Source organism: Cryptomeria japonica, chromosome 7 (assembly GCF_030272615.1).
Source record: "Cryptomeria japonica chromosome 7, Sugi_1.0, whole genome shotgun sequence".
NCBI lineage: Eukaryota > Viridiplantae > Streptophyta > Pinopsida > Cupressales > Cupressaceae > Cryptomeria > Cryptomeria japonica.
This window is the reverse complement of record NC_081411.1, coordinates 290,388,000-290,407,232: the sequence shown is the minus strand read 5'-3', so window position 1 is coordinate 290,407,232 and position 19,233 is coordinate 290,388,000. Positions and strand designations below refer to the sequence as shown.

General features: G+C 32.6%; 1 protein-coding gene across 1 annotated transcript; it reads left to right on the top strand.

The window, feature by feature from the left end:
* Window positions 1–260: 260 nt before the first annotated feature.
* On the top strand, window positions 261–1,088 carry LOC131856686 (probable disease resistance protein At4g33300). The gene has a single exon (XM_059208561.1). The coding sequence runs from the start codon at window positions 261–263 to the stop codon at window positions 1,086–1,088; it is 828 nt and encodes a 275-aa protein (XP_059064544.1).
* Window positions 1,089–19,233: the final 18,145 nt, after the last annotated feature.

Sequence of the window (19,233 nt, the reverse complement as noted above, 5' to 3'; positions counted from 1 at the left end):
AAACAGAGTAACTGTAGTAGGCTGTGTATGCCCGGAAAACTTGATGGCATTCCAGAAAAGTGGCATGCAGTCGATACATCTAAAGTTAAGATTGTTTCCATTCACACAGGTGATGCTACAACTTCTCCGTTATACTGTAATATGCATAATAAATCTATTTGCTTTTCGTTCAAGCTCCAAAACGTTGCATATACTATGAAAATATTGGTTGAAGAGAATTTCGAAGACTAAATTGTACCATTGGTACCAATGTAGGAACAATGGATGAAGAACAATGGCGGCAAATGGAGTTCCCTGAGGCAGAAGCTCTAGTTTTGTATTTCACTGCAGAAAATGGATATTGCATTCCAACATTTTTGGGCACAATGAAGAAACTGAAGATTCTGATAATCAATAATCACAGTGCACGAAGAGCCACACTCAGTGGACTGAATAGTTTTGAAAAACTTTCTCAGCTCAAAACTCTTCAACTTGAAAGGTTACGAGTTCCGCCTCCGGATCGCTACTTCAATTGTCCGAAGAATCTGGTGAAACTATCCCTGAGTCTATGTGAGGGCCTTGGTGACATGGTTAGATTAGATAAGGATAATTTTTTCAACTTTCCAGGGCTTTTAGAATTTAATGCCGATCACTGCAGTGATTTGGAGGAGTTGCCAAGAGGAATCTGTTCTTCGAATTCCCTGAAATTACTGCTTGTAAGAAACTGTCACCAGCTTTCGAAGTTACCTGATGAGTTGGGAAGGCTGCGCCTGCTAGAGGTGCTAAGCTTGTGTGCGTGTGCAAGCTTGGAAGTACTGCCACAATCTATCCTCAATCTTCAAAAGTTAGAAATCCTTGACGTCTCCCACTGCGTGAATTTGAAGGTGTTCCCTGATAGATTTCACGAACTATCGAGTTTGAAGCAGCTGGACATGGGAGAGTGCCGTAAACTGCCACAGTTTTGCGGATCGCTTCCCCGACTCAGATCTCTTAATCATGTGATTTGCAGTGAGAAAAATGAGCAGCAGTTGAAGCGTTTACGCAATGTCAGTTTTAATGTGGAAGTCGTTGAAGAACAATTCGGTTTAGACTGGCTTTACGATAGGTAAATATAGGGATTATAGATTTCTACTTGTAATTTGAACATGGTTTGTGCTACTTGCGTGCTTATTAATTATTATTATGTTGTTGATGTTAATTGCTGGTTGGAATATAGTGGAAGGGGTACTGAGATGTTTTATTTGTTGAATCATTTAATGGAAACTGATAGGATTGTGTAATTTTTTTCTTTGCTGTGGTCCTTCTTGTTTGTATCTTTTTTTTTGATTGAATAAATTTTTATCTTTTTTTTAGTTTAATTATTAATTTATGTTGTTGATTGTTGTATTGACTTTTTCAATTGATAAATGATTTATTTTATGTTCTGTGTTCTATTGAAATAAATAACATTTTATTTAAATTATATAATAATTGTTATTTTATAATTGTTGTTTAAGTATATCAATAATTAAAAAGTATATAAAAATGAAAGTAGGTTTAGTAATTATTTATTCTAAAAGTTTCATGTAATAATTTGTTTAAATAAATTAGATGAGTGTTCAAATTATATTGAAATGGTAACTTTATAATTTTTGAAGAAAAAAATACAATTTTATTGTTAGAATAATAATAAAGATAAAGATATGGACAAAGCACGATTTCGGTTGAAGTTGGCTTTATTGTACAACTTGAGTTGGCTTATTGGTGGAGAACTTGTTCTCTTGAAAGAGAGGTCACAAATTCAAATTTTGCAAGGGATAGTGTATGTATGCCTCTCATCACTTCTATTAAATTACTAGCATTTGCACCTTGGTGTGCAATGGGTATGCCAAAAAGATTTGAAAGATCTCTTCTTTTTATTGGCCTATTAGTTACATAGATGGTGGAAGCTTTTATATGTCTGATAATGTTGATGAACTTAAGATTCTCTGAGAGCTCAAATTCCCGAGCCCCTAAGGGAACCTCTGAAGCAGGTGGTAGTTGGTAATCTATATTCTCTGTTTTTTTAGTGATATGGCTTTATGCATGTGAGACATGTGCCAGTCTCTTCCTCCATAGTTTTTATGTATTCAAAACTTCCACATACCTAACCTACGCTTCAACCATCTTGCATAAATTTTCCAAAAAATATTTTATGTGTCTTATCTAGTTTGTAGGATGTGGTTGCAGGGAAGAGCAAGTCATCTTCTAGAAAAAGGGAGATTTGCAGAGGAGAGGTAGAGAGAGACATGGTTAAGGGAGTTGGAAGGAATTTTAATTTTTAATTTATATATGTTTTTAACAATTTATTTGCTCTTTTTTTTCCTTTTTATTGAGCTTTGTAGGCGTGCTTGTTAATTGTCTTTATGTGACTTACTTCTGGATTGTAAGTTTAGTAACTTTTGTATAGGTGAGTTGCTTCAGAGACAAATGCACATGTTCCATCATTTTTTTTTATGAAAACCTAAAAAATAATGTCATGTAGTTTGTATAGAGCATTTGGGTGTTTTCACTTTGCTGGGAGAATGGTAAGCAATCAAAGATCGAGCTTAGAAATATTAAGGCAAGCATTGGGTGGAATTTACATTTATGGACTGCCGTAACAACAATTTCTCTTCATTTTTCTATTTGAGATATGCTTTGTATATCTTCTTTCACCTTTATTATTATGGACATTTTGGAAGGGACGCGAGTTTGCTGTTTAGATATATTTTTATTAGAGTTTTTTTCACCCCTATACAGATTATTTCTGTGAAGATTGAACATATTTTTAAGATGCGATTTAGATTATTTATGTGAGATTGTGTATATCTTTCCTAACAAAAGCTTGTTGTCTTATGCCGATTCCTCCCAATATAGGGAATCGTATGAGTTTTGAGATTTTGTAAGCATTCTATATATGTTCCATAAATTGTAGAAAGCATTAATTATTAAGCTTCTATAGTTTCTTTAAAAATGTATTAGATTGCTTAAAATTTAGTTGTCTACATGGGCTCTTCTAGTCTCTTCCACTATTGGTGTCTTATACGCTGCATGTATAATTACATCTACTAATAAAATGCTTTTCAGGTCCATACTGCTATGAACTTTATATTACTCTAGTAATTATAAGAAGTAGAAACTTCTTATTAAATAATGAGAAATAAAAACAAATTTGGGTTTTAAGTGTTGGTGACCATTAAGATTGCATCTATGATTAATACTCATTAATAGTTTTACTAATCCACTTTTTCCTATTAATAGGTATGTGACATTCTATGTTTGCAGACATTTGCAAGGCATGATGGGAAAATCTAGATATTGGCTAGAGATGGTGAATTTATTCTATAGCCGAAGAAGGTAGTACTCTCTGTGGGGCATGATAATCTATTTTGATTATGTATTAAGTTAAAGAAATGAAACGGAAAGAAACCAAAGAACCCAAAAATCCTCATGTTGCCCTGCAATATGGATTTTAAGCAAATTGTCATATGTAGTCAAGATACCACTGCCAGTGGATTTGAATCGAAAAAAGAGCAAGATAAATTGAGAAACTAAAGACAAATGCCAAAATCAAAACTTTCGATGGAAGAATCGCATCAAAGAAAAGTAGAAAACAAATATTCATAGCAAGGAGTTTAATACCTTAAAGACCCAAACATCATTTCTCCATTTATCTGTCCTGTGAGCATTTCTCCTCATGGCGGTGGATGAAGAAGCAAGACTAGTTCATGGTTAATCTGACATTTTCCAAGAAAAACAGTCACGCCAACCTCAAATGTGGCAACTGAATTCTCGACCTCCTCTATTTTCAGCTCTTTGACCGTCGGAAAGAAGCAGGCAGGCAAGGAAGCAGGATGACAACTTGCCAACAGCAAAATGAACTTCCCGACCTTAAAATATCTAGCTGGGAATGACACATCTCCCAAAATCAAATATGAAGGTAGCATATTTCGAGGCATATATCGTAGGGACCCACAAATTAATCGGTGTAGGAAGTCTCGGACACATCATAGCTCGGTAATTTTTTGCAGAGACATTGAAAAGTGCGGCAATTAATTGGGATAAAAAACTAGAATTTAATATTAGATCAAATAACAAGTTAAAAAACATCTTCTTAATCACATTTAAAATTAAATACTTTTAACCTCTTATCAATTTTATTATATATTTATCTATCTCAATTATATTATATAAAATATTATATGTTGCTTATTATAAAATAAATTTACCTAGATGTCTAAATAAAATATAACTAACATTTGAAAAGAAAATTATTCAATAATTAAATAGGAAAAATAGTAAATTATAATTATAACATTTATATGTAAAAATTTATTCAAAATATAAAAAACCAATACATAAAATAAATATTTTATCATTATTATTTTTAATTAATAGACCATGAAAAAATGTTAAACATACACGTACTATTATCTATATCACAAAATCTATTAAGAGATTGCCTAAGCTATGACTTAGTAAAATTGAATAAATAAATACATTCACATTACTTTGAACTTTGAAGAGCTTGGTCCTTGAAAAAAAATAGTAATCAACTGATACGGTCTTCATATTTAATAGCTATCTTGTCCAGCTCCATGAGAGGCGTATTTCAACAATTCAATAAATAAAAAAATTTATGTAAACAAAAAGAAACAAGAGCTCTGCTGGAGCAGGAGTCCCTGCCTTGTGCAAGTAATGAGAGGAATGAAGCATTGCAGTAGGTAGATAGTAAAACTTTATAGCATTTGTATAATAATTGACTAATTTAAACATTTTGATCAGCCAAACATAAAAAATGTCCAGTGAACAAATATACATTTCAATACACGACACAGAAACATGATAAACTTTTTCTTTTCATATAATATATTTTCCAAAATAGTTTACAAGTGAAATTGGTTGCAAAAATGATAAGTGGTTGTAGTACTTTAAGAATGAGTTTCTAAAACCAGTATAAAATACAGTGTGTGTTCTGAATGTATCTGAAGAGTGCACAAAATTTGAATTTACAAAAAGAAAGGATAATATGGAAAGTTTGTTGTGAAAGACAGTTAACTAGTTATTTACAAAACAAAAATAAGATCGATGTTGCTTTGAAAATTATAGGTATGTGAATAGTATTTCAAGTTGTCTAGTAGTTGAACCCGCTTTTGATTGTTTTCAACTTCTCTTTTACAAACCTATAGAATGAAGAAAATTAAAATGTTAATTATAGAAGTTTGAGAGTAGTGTAAGGAAATGATGAGGAAAAATCCAGAAAAAGAAAAATAGAATTAAAAAAATAGGGATGATAATTAATTGACAACTTGTAAATGCAATTAAAGTACCCTCCTATTAGTTGGGATCAAATTGAGATAAAGTGATCAGTGCCTCAAACTATTATTAATAATAATTTGATTAAAATTAAAATTAAAAAATTCAATAAAAAACAACCTATAGTTGGCTTATTTCTTCTACGATTTAAATACATTCGAAGATAAGCTCTGAATTCTTTATTCCTTTACTAAACTAAACTTGAATTTAGATACATAAGAAGAAAGTACCTGTAGTTTAAAGTAAATTGCTATTGAACTTGTGCAGAAATGTTATTATTAAATAGCCTTCAAACATTGTACATTAGTTGCAAACAAACATTACAATAGGTGTCAAGCTATTAACTACTTACCTAACCAACAAACTTTGGTTTACAGAGGTGTTTATTGAAATTAATATCTAACTCCTAACTTATTTACTAAGAGGGTGTCTTGAATAGAAGCATCACCTTGCAAAACTTTATTGCTAACTTTATATATTTTGATTTTTGTTATCCAAATCGACTTGTGTTGACCTATCTATTGCATTGCTAACATAGTTTGCACTCACCATGATTTTTTAGGGCGGAGTTTTTGTGAGTTTAACTCATTGATTTTTGTGCCAAGTTTTTGATAGAGTTTGGTGTGTTTTCTGGCAAGTATTTGTTGAGTTTTCATCAAGTTCAAAAGTTTAACTTGTGCCACAAACAAGCCACAAATGCGAAAAGAAAAGGTGGAAAAACACATAACAAAATGTTGATTTTATCCTTTATGAGCCCTAGTAGGCCATGTTGAACACACAACACAATGTTAGAGCATTCTATAGCAAATTGGAAGGATTTTATAGGCGATTTGAAGAAATATATTATGGAATTTTGGATTTGCACTAGGTTAAGCATATAAATTTCATCGATAAGTTGAATTGAAGATCAAGATCTATGAGATTTCTTTCACCTGCAAGGCAACTAATATAGCTGTCTTATACAAGACTGCTTAACTAGAAAATACCAATCTACATAAATTACATTTGAGTGCTGATCTGAAAAAACATTGTGTTAATGTTTACATCTTTTTGAAAAGATTCAAGTGCTCCAAAGAAAGAGCTTTCATACAAATAGATTTTGACATTGAAATAGTTGCATAATACTCTAATTTCATGACATTAATGGTGAAGATTAAGTATTCATGTCCCTTTGTTGTGCCAGTTTGTAGAGGATATGTCATGCTAACTATCAAGCTATCTTTAACAAGTGAATTCTCAAACAAACCTGATGAAATCAATTACCCCTTACAAGAAGATGAGTCCATCCAAAATATTACAAAATGAGAATGTTGATGGTTTTGAAAAGTGGCAAATATTTGAGGAGCATAAAGGAGTTTTACAAGAAAATTCTTTTAAGGCATCGGGCCTCTTAGAACATATCAGTACAACCGAGGACATGACAGATTATGTCTAGTACACAATCAGGTATTACAACTACCATCCTTGGAAAGGAGGTATAACTGTCAAAAAATATTGCATGCCCTTTATGAATAGAAGATCATCACTTCACTATAAAATGGTGAACATTTGGTCAATTCCTGCGTTGCAATTGGAGTATAGGTTTTGTGCAAGTAGCTTGTATACTAAAACACTTTTACCTTTGGACTGATTTTTCTCAATGTTTGATGTATTATGATAGTCTTTTTGTGGAAAAATGGTACATTTCAGAAAGTACATAAAAGATTGTCACGCTTTACAAATCTCTGATTATATCATACATTGCCAATAATTAATGATGTGACTCAGAATCTTAGTCATATATAAATTGTCACATATTTGAATGAGAAAAATTGTATGAATATATTTTTAAGAAACTGGCATGGTAAAAGAATGATAAAGATGGTTGTAAATGCATGCAAGTCACACTTTTCCGTACGGATCATAATGCAGACATTTTAAAAATTGAAGTGACATTTTTAATTGCTTGCTTGGCAGCATAAATGTTAACAAAGATGAGCCATTTTTGAAGAACTTCATGTTCTTGGCATTGTATATCGAGGTTATGTTGTGTTGGTTTTCATCAACAACAGTCTTGCTGGTATATCTTCAAGTCTTCATAACAATCTATTGAGTTTTAAAGATGCAAACATGGAATTGCACGTTTTCCTGCTAAATTAAACATGGCAGCATATGTTCATCCAAGACTATCCTTTTCCCAACATGATGTACTAAGAGATTTGGCCTTGTATTTGGTGAAACGAGATGATAAGACTATTTGTAGTAGGTTGTGTATGCCTAGAAAGGGTAAACTCATTCCTTTAAACTGGCTACAAACTCGTGCATCCAAAGCTAAGATTGTTTCCATTCACACAGGTGACTAGTTCAATTTTCCTTTTAGCTCCAAAACATTGAATATCACTTCTTTTACTATGAAAGTATTGGCTGAAGAGAATTTCAAAGATTTAATTGTAGCATTGATGTTAATAGTTCATCTATCTGAACCTAAGATTCTTTCCATTCATACAGGTGATGCTACAACTCCTCTATTATTAATTTAATATGTACATTGTTTCCCTTTAGTTTTTCGTCCAAACTCCAGAACATTGAATATTTACCACTTCATTTCTATACTGCGATAATATTGGTTGAACAGAATTTTGTACACTTAGTTGATTTTAATATTTGTTGGGAATATATAGGCACAATGGATGAAGAAGGATGGCCACAAACGAAATTCCAATAAACTATACACTGTACACTATAAACTATAGTAACTAGAGTTTCTAGAGATGTTTGTAGAAGGATGAAAATGTTGTCCATGAAGACAAACCAGCTGGGAACAAAAGTTGGCCTGAAGTTGCAGCAGAGAAGTAGATGGGCACAACCATTGTATAACACAGAGTGCTTTGAACATTTTTACTAAAATTGGGGGAACCATACTAGCTCATTAAACCTTCAATAAATATCAAAATGAGGCATGAGCCTGAAAAATTGTACTTGCTTATCTCTGTAATCCTCCTTGTAATTACAACGGTCTTTCATATTAAATTGAATTATCTTAGTGCTTGGAATGGTGTAAACTGTAATGCCGTTGATTAAAATATATAAGGAAAGTGAAAAATTTTACACAACACATTGACCTGATAATCATGCTTAATATGCTTAAAAGTTTCAAGGATTGTAAAACAAACCTGATTTATTGAACAATATCTCTTGGAAAATGCTTGGGTGCAATCATAGATATGTATACTGGTACCTAAAACCATGACAAATACAAAAAGTCAGACACATATTTGTCCACGCGCATGAATATTCTTCAATTTAATAGTGTATGCCATAAGAATGAAGATAAAGTTCTTGGAGAATTTGCAAGCTCTCCATTAACACTTGTCACTAGGAAATAAAACATTAAGGACTGCGCCTTATTGGCAAAGCAACCAATCAATAATCAATGCATTCTGCAATCGAATATTTGGAGATCATTTCCAGGATAAAGGAAATGCTTTTAACTTAAATACATGTTTAAAATACAAATGACCATGATATGTAGCATTTTATTCATGGGTGTGGGCTTAGATTTGGATCAACAACTTTAACAAAAAAAAAAATCAACTTTATCAGTTCTTATTCTACAAGCTTTGTACATGCATAAACTACTATCATTCTAAACTTGACCAAGCTTCTAAGAAGATTTCATTTCAACATTCAAATATGATAAAGCCATATGCAAATGGAAAAGATAGGATAATCATTCAACAGTTAGTGCCACTTCCAAAAAGATATGAGGAAGCAATACTGGCAAAACAATATTTAGATGCAAAGAGTAGACAATATAAAAGTATATTTAATTCTCATTACATTTTGCTATTCCATCGAAGGGAAATTTCTCCTAACATCATAGGTGAGGATCAGAAGAGCAAAAGAATTTATGGGCCGTAATACGGAAATACATATGGAAAAAAGCAGTAGCAATGTCACAAAGCTATGCCAAATTTGGTATAAGCTTTAGAAAACCATTAAAATATTTACTTGAATAAGTACAACGAATCAATTTTATATATCTCTTGATGGTGAACAAAATTCAATGAAATTTTTGCCACTCTTTCTATGAAATTTTCTTTCTTTCTTATGATGCTCGATAGTGTATCATCATTAGTTAATGGAGTCGGATTTTCTTTTGGCAGGTACATGTAATAAACTAAGCGTGAGTGGCTATCCAGTCAATTTTACTTGTCATTTTACCTTTTGTACAAGTTTGTGTCTAGATAAAACCCTTTTCTACATATATGAGAACAAAATTTACAGAGCTCAACTGCAATTTTTTTTTAAAATAAACATTTATTAAAAGAAAATTGACAAAGCTTAACTGCAAATAAAAACATTAGCTATTTTTTGTCCTAAAAAACCTTTTTTTTTTTAGAAGTATTTTTTTAGCAGTGTTTGCCCTTAGTACGCCTAGTATTTGGCCCGGGTATGTCTGAGACATGTCTGGGACGGAACCATAGTTCCAGATGCACTGGGGGCATGATTTGATAGGGTGATGTGTTGACTAATGATGTGGTTGATTTGGCCACTGCTCTCAAGCTCGATGTCATAAGTTTTTTCGGCTATCACTTTATAAACTTCAAATGCTCATTACATACAACTAAACCATTTATTTAATAGGAAAATTCCAAAAACCTCCGAAAAAACAAGAACCCACAAATCTCAAAACTCAAAAGATCTCATTAGTATTAGTTGTTAAAAAATCATCAACAAAACAACAACTTTAAAAATGAAAAACCCTTGAATCTACTTCAAATCAGCTAAATTTTTCAGAAAAGATGAAACTTTATCTTACCGGAAGCAAAAACCCCCCAAAAATGGTCAAATCCACAGTCAGAAACCGCTTTAAATCAGTTTCATTTACAAAAAACAAGCCTCATCTTTTATGGCTAGGTTTCAAAACAAATTTTTTAGGGTAAACAGGGCAAATACTATTGTAATGCGGAAGGAAGTAAGCTAGCCCTAATCGCTATTCCTAGGTCAGGGGCTCAACTCAATGCAAAATTCAGTGTTCACAAAACGGGAGGAAATTGTGAATGTCAATGAATCAAAATATCATAGTAAAAGACTGTGCAAACCTTAGATTTTGATGGAATTCGCCTCACACAAAATAGAACACAACAATCTGAAGCAGCAACTATTCGATGCGAAGGTGGCCAAAGTATTTTCGTCAACTAAATTTTTCATTCAATAGCCTTTAATGAAAAATACTTTATTTTTAATCTAAAATTTAATGAAATGTATAGAGCATTTAAGAAATAAGTAAATAGCATTAATGAAATTGTACAGAGCACTTGCCGTAAGCACAGTGCCAACTAATTTCTATATTTTTTATTATTGAAAATTTATTTAAACCCCCAGTAAAATTCTATCAGCCAATAGCATTTTTAGGAGAAAATTAAAATAATTTAAAAAATAATAAAATCAAAAGAATCATACTTAAAACTTTAGAATTAAATAATTTTTATTTCATTTGACAAACTAATTTAGTTACATGAAAACATTAGTTCCCTACTTAAGGCAGGGACTAATAAATTGGAATTTACGACTAATAAATTGGAATTTACGAAGAAATTGTGAATGAAAGGGCTCTCTCTCCAAATTGACCCCTACAGGTGACTTGCTGGACAAGCTAAATGTGTACATTGTAAAGTTTGAAGAAACAAACTGGCAGAGGGGTAGCCATACTTGAGGTGAGACAGCGACAGGTGATGGCGACTGAGGGGCCAGTGACAGGTAATAAGACATCCAATTTCCATCCCCTCAAACATCTTATTAGTGGAAGACACGATGACAATAATATCGTGTTTGTTTTAGAGAAGTAACGCTGTTATGACAGAGGAGGATCCCCTTCAAAGATTTTTATTACGTACTGCACCCTTTCTCACGAACTTATTTTGGCAGGAAAGGAATGCACCAGTCACCGTAATGCAGTGTACCGTCGCGAGCAGGAAAGGAATGCACCACTCACCGTATTACCAATCAAATCTCAATGTGTGGAGTGTGACCGCACCACCGAATCTTTTGCAAGCGACGGTTTAAAATGTTTGAATCGTTTTGCATTGCATATTAAGCAATATCAACTGTTGATCAAAAAAATTAGCCCGTCCATTTCATAGTAGAAGATGCCTTCGGCGTAATAAAAAAGAAATAATAAAGACAAAGATAATACATGTTTTGAATTAAAATTTCTTGATTTTATAAAATTAGCATTCTGAATTAAAGAAGATTTTGAAGAAAATGATTTCATAAAAATCTATAAAATTTTAGAAATTAGACACAATTGCATTCATAGATAAGTATTTTCAAGAATTGATCCTAAAGATCTAAAAGAAAATATTCTATAGATTTTAAATGCTTTTTAGAGATAAAGATCAAAGATTTTGACTTCAATCAACATGAATTTTTAAAAAGGATTAAGTGGAGCCACTCTATGCACACGGCCTCTGTTTTTTGGCCTGGCTTAACGGCCACACTCGAAGCTTTGACTGCTTGAGTGTGCCGGGCCCACTATTAACTTTTGAGCTGACATTTCCCGTTCATATCGTTCCCGTTTGCGGATTTATGTTTCCCCCGTTTCTTTCGCTAACATCCATTCCCTCCCGTCCATTCGGTTCAAATAAGAGTCGCTTTAAACATTTGAATTTAAAACTTCCCGCCTAGAAGTTTGAAAGCGTTGGATAGCATAAAAGAAGTGCGATTAGTTTCTGCAGCAGACAAATGACATGGAAGACGTTTTCCAGTTGCAAAGATTTTTATCCCTGCTAGATTGCATATGCGAGTAGTTTCTGCAGCAGACAAATGACATGGGCGTGCTCACGATGGAGATGATAAATGGGAGTTTTGGAACAGCGTATAGGCATCCATCAAAGCATAACAAAAGGGTAACTTACTGTCTGATCTTACAATGGGAAATACTTTGGTAGATATGTATGCATAGATAGGGCACACGAACTGTTTGACCAGATGCCTCAAAGAAATTTGGTAGCTTGGAACCTATTTGATTGCAGGATATGCACAAAATGCGTTTTTTGTAAAGGATTCAGAAAATCTCAACCAAATGCGATCAACCAAATGGGATCAGTAGTTGTAAACCCACACTCTACAACCTTCGCCAGTACCTTTCCAGGCCAAGCGAAAATGGGAGCTTTAAAATGGAGTACGGACATCCACCATGGGACACTGGAAAGGAATTTTCCCAGAAGCTGTAGCTGCAGCCACCCTCGTAGACATGTATGCAAAATGTGTAAGCTTAGATAAGCTACGTAAACTGTTTGACAGAATGGCTTGAAGAAATATTTAATAGATTCCCATGATTTCAAGATACGTAAAAGGAGGAAGCATAGGCAAGGCACGTGAACTGTTTGACAAAATGGCTCAAATAAATATGTCCTAATAGAACACCCTGATTGCAGGCTGAGGATGTCTTCTTAGGTTCATGGTGACCTTAAATATTTAAATTTTTTATTCAATATCATGAACCTAGGCTTAGTGCACAGAGAATATCAATCAAAGTAGATCTATGGCATTCAAATCCTTTGAGAGGAAGATTACTGACACGAGCAATGTTGTCAACAATTGTTCCTATGCTATCATACTCTTATTCCAAATGTAATATTGTCTTATGGCCTTCGTAAGTTCCTTGCCACTAATAAAAATATTATATTACACACAAACATGGAAGAGATGTCAATGTTAACATCTTGTCAAATAAATCCTATGATGAGATCCATACCAAGCACTTATGACAGCCATTGGAATCTTAAGTACCATTTCCAAGGAATGAAATCTTACCATTTAGGAATGAAAGAAGTTGTTCATCTTATTCAAAGTTATCATATAACATGCTGCCCCATAATATTTGTTTTGTATTTAATTCACAAGAAACACAAAAGTAGCTCAAATTTATGGTGTATGATACTATACAAGTTAAAGATATTAAATTTCCATAGTTCATGATGAATATTATGATAAGCTTCTAGATTCAACTGTGTGTATTTTGTTTGCATCAACATTTCGGATCAAACTCCATGATCCATCATCAGGATGAGAGAGAGCTATTGAGAAAATGTCAAGTTCTTAAGAATGTATTGGAATGAATCAGCAACATTTTTCAAGCCCATGTTTAGTTCTACAACTAACAAAACTTGTAATTGATTTGTCGATTCATTTCAATATTACAAAAAATAACAGTTCTCAATGTTTACACATAAATATGTTATTGTAATGATGTTTAGCAGCTTGATGTATATATTATGAATAGAAATAAAGATACATTTTTTATGCATTTGTTGTGTATTTAATTTTTCTTTGTGTGTTTATCTATTTTTTAGGATTGTGTGTTTAGACATATTATGTATGACTTCAATTAAATATTATTAGAACTTCAGTTATTATGAGAGAAAACAATAAATCCACAATAAAAATATCATGTGTTGCAATATTAATGATCCATAGAAGTCTCATAAAGAAATCTTATGAGCATATGACACCATAGGTGACCCATAAGAGAGCTGGTTCATTAAAAAAGGGAGTGTGTAGGTGCCTTTTAGTACTATAATGTTAGGTAGACGATATGGATGTGTAAACATCCTCCAACAAGTGTGTTAAGTAAAGGTTGCATTAGATTGGAATTAATGTAGTTGAGAGAAAGGATAAAATATCCTCTAGTACTATGGTATTGGAATAGGGTTGTTAACAAAGCACTAAAGGTGAAGCAATAAACACTAATCGGCATTAGATGTAGATTTTCAAAAAGGGAAATCTATCAAATTGAGCACCAACCTACAAGATTTAAGAGTAACTTCATTTTTTATAATTTTGACTTGTGAGAAAGGTGAGAAAATGGAAGCACCAAACTTGAAGCAATTTTGAAGTGTTATGTAAGTAAATTTCTTGTAAAGGGTAATTTGAACTAAGAAACAACTTGGGGTGCCCTTTTGGCAAGATGTTGACTAGAGCATTGGCATGGTCAGAGGCAAAGTCATAAATTCAAGGTTAGAGAGATTCATGAAGAAGAAAATTGAAATAATATAAAAAGCTAATAAATATAACGAAGAAAATATTTCCCTAAATTGGCCATTTAGAAAAGTAGAGATCCCATGAATACTTTTGCAAACTAAATTTTCATTTTTAAGACGATTTGAAAAGGGATCAATAGTGCATGATGTGCTAATAAATGTATGGTGACACAACTAACATCAAATGAAGTGAAAAATCAATTTTACTATAATAAACAATTGATTGTTCTAACGAACAATAGATGTGTAGTAAGAAAACCAAATCTAAATAGTGTGAATGATAAGATTTCATGTATGCAACAAATGACTAGTTAAGGAAGACAAGGTGATGGTAATATTGCTAATATTGAAACTAGAACAAATGACAAGTTTGATTTAGTTAATAATGTGGTAGGTAATTGAAAGAAACTAGCAAGAAGAATAATACCAATGGCTAAAGCCATTAGTGCAATAGGGAAAGTTGCAAGGTGTGGCAACATATAACCTTCTAGCAAATGTGTGGTATGATGACCAGTATTAAGAGGTAATGAAGATGTGTTTCTCCATGGATATCAAGTGGGTGTTCCAAGTTTTGGAGAAATTTATTGAGCTTTTGACGACACTTAGATTTCTATTTTGGCATGCATGCTCCTTCTTGACCCCCTACTACTTCTCCTTCTTCCATTTCTTCTTTATAATTGTTGTCTCCTCAACTAACTACCTATGCTTCAACTTCTCCCTCAATTGGCTCTCTCTCCCTCTCTCAAACTTAATTATTTAGCCACTACTTTAAATTGTATATTCCTATTTTCACTTTTATTAATATATTTTTTATTGATGATCTCTCATTTTTTATTGAAACAAATATTATTTTTAAAATGAATTAAAAAATATGATTCCCCTAGAGGAGGGAATACTTCTTAAGATATGATTTTTTGAATTTTTCAATAATTAAAAAAGTGACAAGTTTTTAAAAATAACTTAATAATTTTTACTTAAAATTAAAATAAAACATAAAACACATTTAAAAATTACATTTAATTAGTTTACATCATTTAAAAAATTAAAGTATATATGCAATAGTTTGCATGTGCTCAAATCAAAAAGCTAGTTCACAGATTGCTATTATTCATTTCCGTTATCACAATTTGTTATGGACCCAAATTTAATCTAATCAATTGTCCTTAATTTTAAATCAAGTTTTAGTTAATATAACTCATATTACCTAGTTGGTAACAATGGAGATGTTAGAATTTAAATTCTTCATGAAGAAAAGTGGTACCATGCAATCTTGGAGTAGATTGACAACTCACTTTGAAATTTTGAAATCTTAAATAAAATAATTATGTAGGGAGATTCTAGAGCTTATGCTAGGGTGTGTATAAGAAAAGAGTTTTCCAAACCCTTGTCAATTGCAATTCAACTGGAATCTAATATTGGGAACTAAAATTAGTTGATAGGAATTAAGATTAATTTAATTTTGTAGGCATTATAATTAAAAAATTTATTAAAAAAATATAGATTGAATATCCCACAAATTATTACGAAATGGGTTAGAAAATAATTAGTTGAGCCTAATAAATCCTTAAATAAAAATTCACACTTTTAACAAAAAACATTAACTTAAATGTGGACATTATAACTACCTTGCCAAAATTAGTTGATTTATTTCCATCTAGATGACTTGCTCTTATGGTTTAGTGAAAATTTTAAGGAAATTCCTCTTGTACTAGAAATTAAATCATTAATAAACAAGTCCAATGAAATAGAGGCATACGAGGAAGATCTAAAATTACAACATGAGGAAGCCAAAATATTGGTCTCTGTGGATTTTTATCAATATCATAATAAGAGACACAAAGGGCCAAAGCTAACTACAACCCCAAAATAAGAAAGAGTTATAATATAGTTCAAGATGTCACAATTGAAGTAGGGGGAAGTAGCCACACAACTATAATGACAATCCTAACTTTGAATGTTATGGGCCTCGTTACCTCTAACAAAAGTAATGTAAGAGAATCCCTACATAGTGTGGTAATATTGAATCATTCTGAAAAAGTGGACATTTTTAGTTTAGTTCAATTGTTTGTTTGCTAGTTGTAGTTATTAGTCTATGGTGAAACTTGAAATTGGATTTTATAGTTTTGGGAATAGTTTAAGTTGTGATTTTTTATTTTCATATTTGTATCTAAGAAAAAATTAAAAGAAAAAAGATAGTCAAGTAGTTTGAGAGCATCTATCAAGTGGATAGTTGGGTATAGTTGGGATTATTTCATGCACGTGGCAAGTGGTTTATAGCTTGAACCAGATAAATTATTATTTATATGGCTTTATTAAGCCCTTGACAATAATTTTTGAGTACCACATGTAGGTTTCTCCATTATTTAATGTATTGAATTTGTAAGTATTTTATTCTTGGTTGATGACATGATATATGTGGTATTGAGCTTTATACTATATTGTGGCTAACATTGATAATTGAAGTATGTGTTGATGCTATATATTTTGTCTTTTATATCAAACGAAGGTAAGCAAAGAGGTAAGGCAAGGACTAAATATGTAGAATGAAAAAAACCCTTGAGAAATTTAGCTAGCTAAAGGAGAAAAGAACATAAAACATTTTCACAACTTAACTAGGGAAAGAGGGAGCTAAAAAAGTCACTTCTATTAAATATAATAAAAGAGAATCTCTCACTGAGCCTAATCTCTCATTGTTTAAATAATGCATCACTAACACAATAATAATTAAGGATAATTTTTCATGGTGAGCATTCTATGTATACATAAAATATGCCATCTTAATTAGAGAATAAACATTACTTTGAATGAAGTTTGTGTTATATTATGTAGTTTAACATCTTCAATTTCCACATGTTGCTATCAATAGTTGGCTTAGCCTTAGCAAGATATGGGACTAGAATAACACATTTGATCTTTTGATGTTTGTATAATCATTCCACCTTTTGTGAGCATTCCTTGGCATCATGTGTAAATCAATTTCTATGTTGGAGTGATATTTCCCACACATTTGGTTTAACTCAAGAGGGTTTTCACCTTATTATTTTTTGTTAGATGCTTTTCACTCCTTATCTATTTGAAAGTCATTTTTATACCATTTCTCTCCTTTCTAGGCTCTTTGTGGTACTTAAAACTCACAATGGAGTTCTTAATTCACTTTGGTGGTGAATTATAGTAGATGGTCAACCTCGTGGAGATGAGTAAAACTAGATTGAGAAAAACATTCTTCTTCCAAGATGGTGGTATCTTGGCTGTCATTTTAAAAGAACATGGTGTGGATCCCATCAAAGGATTTATTTGACAAGATGTCAACATTGACATCTCTTCCATGTTTGTGTGTAATATAATACTCTTATTAATGGCAAGGAACTTACCAAGACCATAAGAAAATATTACATTTGAAATAAAAGTATGATAGCATGGAAGCAGTACTCTTCCTCTCAAAAGATTTGAATGCCATAAATCTGCTTGATTGATATCTCTGTGGCACTAAGCCTAGGTTCATGATATTGAATAAAAAATTTAAATATTTAAAGTCACCATGAACCTAAGAAGACATCATCAGCCTACAATCAGGGTGTTCCATGAGGACATATTTCTTTGAGCCATTTTGTCAAACAGTTCACGTGCCTTGCCTATACTTCCACCTTTTACGTATCTTGAAATCATGGGATTCTGTTAAATATTTCTTCAAGCCATTCTGTCAAACAGTTTACGTACCTTATCGAAGCTTACACATTTTGCATACATGTCAACAAGGGTGTCTGCAGCTACAGCATCTGGGAAAATTCCTTTCCATTGTCCCATGGTGGATGTCCATACTCCATTGTAAAGCTCCCATTTTTGCTTGGCCTGGGAAGGTAGTGGCGAAGGTTGCAGAGTCTGGGTTTACAACCACTGATCGCATTTGGTTGAGATTTTCTGAATCCTTTACAAGAAACGCATTTTGTGCATATCCTGCAATCAAATAGGTTCTAAGGTATCAAATTTCTTTGAGGCATCTAGTCAAACAGTTCGTGTACCCTATCTATGCATACATATCTACCAAAGTATTTTCCATTGTAAGATCAGACAGTAAGTTGCCTTTTTGTTATGCTTTGATGGATGCCTATACCCTGTTCCGAAACTCCCATTTATCAACTCAATAGTGAGCATGCCCATGTCATTTGTCTGCTGCAGAAACTACTCGCATATGCAATCTAGCAGGGATAAAAATCTTTGCAACTGGAAAACGTCTTCCATGACAACGGTGAAACAAGGGGAGTGCCCACATCTTTTATGTATCCAACGCTTTCAAACTTCTAGGCGGGAAGTTTTAATGTTTTGAGGTAATAATTTTGGATTTTTTGCAATGGGAATATAATTACCTTCTTGTTACAGTGTTCTGCAGAAACATTAGAATATTTAGAAAGATTTATTTGTCTCCTCCTAATAGGACACAAGGCTATAGTGAGGACGTCAATAATCTAAAAATATCATTTGGTAGATTTATATAATTGGAAAGCGATACAAAGAAAAGATTTTTGTTATCGATTTTCCCATTGCGCTCGATCCTGCAATCCGAACAATAGTCACAGTGGTATCCAGCTAGCACACGATTCTCCAACTGCATTAGCATCCTATCCCAACCCACTAAAGATATTCAGCGTATTTGGGATGCAGAATTTCCAATCCTGCTGCTCTACATTAGCTGCTGAATTGTCAAATAGTAATCTCCGCAACTCAGTACACTCTTGGATGTGTTGGTCAATGTTGGAAGCAAGATCATTAATCTTGGTGAGAAGATTTTCAAGTCTGTAGGGCAAGTCCATTACTATGATTAAGATCATTATGGAGGGAAATAGTTAGTCTTACTGTCATGTTTCGCCAAATACAGGGCTAAATCCCTCATTACATCATGTTGGTAAATATGCAT